Source organism: Phascolarctos cinereus, unplaced genomic scaffold, assembly GCF_003287225.1.
Source record: "Phascolarctos cinereus isolate Bilbo 61053 unplaced genomic scaffold, phaCin_HiC Scaffold_1;HRSCAF=81, whole genome shotgun sequence".
In the NCBI taxonomy this organism is placed as follows: Eukaryota; Metazoa; Chordata; class Mammalia; order Diprotodontia; family Phascolarctidae; genus Phascolarctos; species Phascolarctos cinereus.
The window spans coordinates 9254806-9260805 of NW_027555514.1; the positions used below are offsets into that span (position 1 = coordinate 9254806).

The 6000-nt window shown below is 45.2% G+C and overlaps 1 protein-coding gene across 2 annotated transcripts in view; it reads left to right on the forward strand.

Annotated features, from left to right (window-relative positions):
* The window catches only part of TSPAN13 (tetraspanin 13), a 29224-nt gene extending 23970 nt beyond the window's left edge, over nt 1–5254 (forward strand). For both annotated transcript variants that reach the window (XM_020999980.2, XM_020999979.2), the window contains 3 exons: nt 387–500; nt 1861–1974; nt 4181–5254. In XM_020999980.2, the coding sequence (XP_020855639.1) occupies nt 387–500; nt 1861–1974; nt 4181–4255 (303 nt within the window). In that variant the 3' untranslated portion in view covers nt 4256–5254. The remainder of the gene's footprint in view (nt 1–386; nt 501–1860; nt 1975–4180) is intronic.
* Nucleotides 5255–6000: the final 746 nt, after the last annotated feature.

The window sequence follows — 6000 nt, forward strand, 5'->3', positions numbered from 1 at the left end:
CAGGAAACTCTCCAAGTCCAAAAGTTGCAGAAGCCATTGGCCTGGGCAGAGGGAGTTACTTATACAATAAGATGCAATCTCAGCTTCAGAACCTTCCTCTCTTCTTCATAAGCACACACAGAGATAAGCATGGAGAGAATGGCTGAAAGCTGTTCCTCTCTCTGCCCAGCATTGCTCTTCTTCTTCCCAGATGCCCTGGAATCATTGCCAGTCCCTTTGAAAGAATGACTAGTGTGGGAATGCCCACGGGGAAGGAAGCCCCACAGGCGTCTCCAGTGCCTGGTCTCTCTCTTCCCTCCCAGAAGGGAAGGAGCCAGTTTGCCCCTTCCTGTGTCTTCCCTGTGTAACTCCCCTTTAAATGTGTGGGTGTTCACTGTGCTTTCCAGGGCCAGCTTCTGGAGGTTGGCTGGAACAACACAGCCAGTGCCCGGGATGATATTCAGAGAAGTCTGAACTGCTGTGGGTTCCGTAGCTTTAACCCCAATGACACCTGTCTCGCGGTAAGTTCTCTGCTCCATATCCCTCCCCTGTGGGATACTTGAATCCTACCCATGCTCTTGTGACAGTTAGTGGCCCCCCTGTGCCCACTCTCAGGTGGCTGACAGCCATTGACACACCAGGAAATGGATATTTGGGATTGGGCACCCCAAGTGGCTTGCCCATCTACTGAAGTGTAGAAAGAACTCTGGATTTGGAAGCATATGGACCTGGGTTTGAGTACCAGCCAGTTCTTCCTATTTGTGTGACTCTGGAACTTGACTTCCTCTGACCCAATTAAATGAGAGGCAGGATTGTACAATGGGAAGTGCTGGACTTGAAATCAAAGGTCCCAAATTCAAATTTCAGCTATTCAATTTACTACCTGTGTGACCTTGGGTAAGTCATTCAATCTCTCTGAGGGCTTCAGTTTCCTTATGTGTAAAATTAGCTGACCTCCAAGGCCCCTGCCAGTACCAAACCCACCTTGTCAGATTTGGACCAGACCTCCAATGCCTGCAGTTCAAGGTGGTGGTGATGGTGGTGGGGTCTTCTGCAAAGGCAGTGACACGTCCCCTTTTAGTGTCTGCATTACGGTGGGAATGGTGGAAGATGTGTTTTAGTAAACTGGAGTTTAGCTCTACTCTGTGGTTATATTATACGTTATACTGTACCAGGCAGTATGCATCCCTCCAGAGTTCAGTTTTTGGGGAGGGCTCCTCTCCATTGTACTCTTTCCAGTTTTAGAAGTTTCCCCTTTATTGGGGAGGAGGCTGGAAGCATTTAGCACCTTTTCTTTTCCTCCCCCCAAGGAGGAGTAACCCTCTGGAGCCAAGGGGAGAAGTGGTAGAAGGGAAAGTCTTAACAACCGGTCCAACGGCAGAGATCGGCTGCCCTTGGAAAGTAGAGAGTTCCCTGTCACTAGAGGTCTTTAAGCAAAGACTGGAGGACCAATCACCAGGGATCTTATAGAGGGGATTCTTGTCACAGATTTAGTGCTGGACAAGACTGTGGGTGTCATCTAGTTGACATCTAGTAGAGCCCCTTCATTTTATAGATGAGGAAACAGAAGAGCAGGGATTGGAAGGGACTTGACCCAAGGTCATGCAGGTAATGGGCATCAAAGACATATTGTTGGTGTTTGAGGAGGCACCAAGGAGGCTTTTTGCTGAGCCCTGAGCTCTGATTATCTATGAGTGCAGGGAGGTAAGCAGTGGATAGCATGGGCCTCATTTTGCAGGAAGGGTTGTTCCCTCCCTGTCAGAGCCCTAAGTTTAGTGATCAAGGTCGAGGTCAAGGGCCCAGAGCAAAGCACACAGCCACGAAAGAGAGAGAATGTACCAAATTACATGGGGCCTCATAAATATGCATTGTTCTCTACAGAGCTGCTTGAAAAATAGCCACTATTGTTCTCTCTGCGCTCCAATCATAGAAGAGTACGCTGGCGAGGTGTTGCGGTTTGTAGGTGGAATCGGCCTCTTCTTTAGTTTTACAGAGGTAAGTCATTCTAGACAACCCTATAGTACGGCACTCCCCCATCTGGGAAATTCCGTAGGTGTGAAATGTCATCAAGGGAAATGAATTCATTTCTTCAAGGATTTGTGCTTCATCATTCATTCAATCAACAACCATTTATTAAATGCAGGCACTGTGGATATAAAATAAAGAAAAATAAAGAAAAATAATATAGACCACAATAAAAGAGTCCTTGTCCTCCAGGAGCACACATTCTAGGAAGGATATGTACACATATGTGTATACAAAATATACAATGTAGATATGATGTAATTTTTTTGGGGGAGGCATTAACAGCTGGCCTATTCCCTCCACCACCAGCAAGCTATGGCACGGTCACCTCCCTTGAATGTCCACCTCTGATGTTCATTGATATAGGTGCCTGGTTTCCCCCTATGCGCATCTCTCCCTGAACGCTTCCTCGAGGAGCAGCCCTGTGAGCTGGAGAGTGCTGTCGGGTGTTTGTCTCTCTTATCCCGGCTTTCCTTCTCAACAAGCTTCTCTGCTGTTAGGCAACGTGAGCCTTGTGCTCCGCAGGTCAAGGCGGCGCCTGCCATCTTTGTTCCTGGTGCCCTGCAGGAGGGTCAGGTGCCTCTTGGCAAGCCCGCCGTGGATGCAGATGCCAATTTTCAGCCAGTGGCTCAGTCTCTGCAGTGTTGGTGCTTCCACTTTCTACGAGGCTTGGATGGAAGGGCGGGCATCTGCAATCCTTACCGACCATCCAAGAACAAGTAGACTCCGTCTGATTAAGTAGGGAAGGTTCAGTGAATGAGCTCAATGTAGGAAGTTCCCCAGTAGTTATGGAAGAGAATCCAGAGGATACAAAATGCAGTTAAACATAGTTCCGGGGGGAAAATGTCCCTCCGTAGGCATTTATTTTTTCAGTCTTTGTAGTTACATTTAATCACTTTTCCCTTTCCTACTGGTCTTCTTTGAGTCCCTCATTGGGGAATGGATTTGACCCTGGAGTTCTTTGGAGGTGGTTCCTGTGGAGTGCAATAGCTGTCAGGTTCTATACTAAGCAGGGAATGTTTCAAGTATAGAACTAGTGATGTTGTCTGAGGACCAGCCTGGCTAAGTCTCCAGGGTTCAGCCCCACAGTGACCTCAGGGTTGCATTTTTTGGTAATAGCATCTTTCTAGGACCATCTACTACATCTTGGAAATGTTATCTGAGTGGGTGGAGGAGTGACCGCAGATGAAATCATGGATGCCTAAATTGTTGGCATGTAAGTGTCTTCTGGGATTGTCAGTTGACAACAAGCATTTAAGTGCCTTCTATGTGCCAGGCACTGTGTTAAGCACTGGGGACACAAAGAAAGGCAATCTTGGCAGCCTGCTTTCAAGTCTAATAGATTGTAAATTGAACTTTTTGATTCCTCTGAAAGAATCTTTCAAATCAGCCCAAGAAGTTGGAATATTTTTATTGACTTTAAAGCATAATTTGATGTCCCTGCAATCTCATCCATCTGTCTTCTCCATTCAATGTGGCAGCCATTCCTGCTTGCCCATCCTGGGCAGTTGTCATCCATGGCCTCCCATATATCCTTCATCTGAGGTCCATTCGATGTACCTTCCCTTCAGTTCCTTGGCATTGCTGTAGACCAGTGGCCTTTCTGGCTAGCCTTCATTCTTGCTCTGTGATGAGGTGGTCTTTTTTCCAGTCATACACTTCTCTAGTGACACTCTTTACACCAATTTTTGTAATTCGAAAACGTGTACCAATTCATGTGGGTTTCGTTTTTTTAATCAGGCTTTTGTGAACCATGGAAGAAATTACAAGACAGCTAAAAAGTGACTTTTTTTTCAACATCATATGGATTTTTTTTGCACCCCAAAGGCAGGAGGTGTTTTCTTTAGCCTTTGTAGCAGCAAGTTCATTTGTGGGGGGTGGCCTTTGTTTCTCCATTTGTTTTCTTTTAACCAACCCGTTGGCCAAGTTTTTAGAAGATCTTGATATTCTTAGCTTTGATTGTTTGCCTTCTTCAGCCCCTGAGAGCATTCAACTTTTTTTATCTAGAATTCTTCAGTTCTCTTTCCTCTTGTTGAATAAAGTTAAGAGAAGAAACCATTCCCTTTGGTACCAGTGACTCAAGGACGCTAATTTTCTGATTCTAATCTTCACAGCCCAAAGCTTGGGGGTTTATTTATGTCACCTGAAGTAACACATGTCCGTTTGTTTTCTGCAGATCTTGGGAGTCTGGCTGACCTACCGATACCGGAACCAGAAAGACCCTCGGGCAAACCCGAGTGCCTTCCTTTGATGGGGGACCCAGGGTGATCTCCTGAATGGTCCCTTCCTTCTTTCTTCCTGTTACATATAAGTTAAGCTAGGTGTCCTTTTCCTTAATCAAGTGAACTTCCGTTTTAAAATGACAAGATAGAAGGGAGAATTCTTTTTTGGTTTGTTTCAGCCCACTGCCCATCTTTCCCCATGTAATGTCCTTTGCCATGCCTCTTTTGGAATACTGTCTTCTGAGTTAAATTGTTCCCTCCTGCAGCCATGCCGATAGTCTATATGCAGTGCCCCGATGCCTTTCTTAGCCTTTGTATGTGCAGAGACAATTTCAGTGGCATTCTTATTGTCATCCACATTGTGACCACTATGTCTATGCCTCTGGGGTCACACTGGTTAGAGATATGGGGTGGGAACCAGAGAAAGATGGGGATTTGATTTGTAACTGATTCTTTTAGTTTGAATGAGTTCATGGAAGAGACTCCCCCACTCCACCCCCCCCTTCCCAATATCTTTTTCTTAAGAGAAACTTTGTGTGGAGTAAAATTCAATTAATTAAAGTGTTGATTCAAGTTTTGTCGTGTTATTTTAGGACAAGATTGTTGTTATTTAGAAGTAGATATGTGGTTTGGAAAAGTGGAACAGTGAGTCATCCTGGGACCTGTAGGGTCAGAAGAAAGGTGGGAGCTCATAGGTATCTTCCTCCCCACATCCCACCTCTGTTGATTGAGAAGTGATTAATCCAGAATGCATCTGTCCTGATTATCTTTTCACCACAATGAATAGAGGCTTGAATCCTTCTATTTTTACAAAAAGCAAAGCAATTAAATTATCCCATGAGGTGAAAGCATGAGAGTTGGTGACCTTGACACTGGCCAGCCTCCATGAATCCTGAGAAGTCCTTGATGATTGTCCAGGGGAAGCTCTCAGACACAAGCATATTGGGATGTGATTGTCATGATTTCCAATTTGAATAGAATCATAGCTATGTTGTTTATTTAAAAAAAATAAAAGATGGAAAAGCGTGTGTGTGTGTGTGTGTGTGTGTGTGTGTTAAATGAAATTGAAAAAAAGAAAGACTTCATATGTGGGTTAGATCACACACAATTGGTTTTTCCTTCTGTGGATTTCTTAGAACAAGGTTTTGCCCATTTAGTGGTGATTCAAACAACTAATTCTGGCTTCTTAATGTGAATTCCCAGTCTTGTGGATTGGAGATGATCTTGCCGGCCTGCCTTTCATCCTCGAATTTGTGTGTGTCCTTCAGTGGGGGTGGTCAGCTTTGATTTACAAACACGTACTGGCTAGCTTATGAACTAGAAGCTTTGGCTTGTATATTTGTGCTATCTCATTTGATCACATTTTCCTGGAGACAGGCTCTTAGTTTAACAGAAGTTAGGTCTGGGCATAGAGTAAATCAACAAACATTCCTTAAGCACCATCAGCAAGACATTATGTGAGACACAAAGACAGATATACAACAGCTCTGCCCTCTAGGAGCTTACCTTCTCTGGGGGCCACTAAAACTTCATGGACAAGTAAATGCGATAGGAGGAGAGGGGGAGCAGGGGCGAGTGTTAACCAGCTAGGCAGGGGAGAAGGGGAAGGAGCAGGGATGACTTCTCAGAAGAGGTAGTGTTTGAGCTGAGCCTTAGGCGGAGGCAAGGATTCGGAGGGGAAGATAAAGAAGATGCAATACAACCATGGGGAACACCTTGTGGGAAAGAATTGAGGTGAGTGCTGAGTAGCTGAGGGGGTAAGTTGTTGATTGGG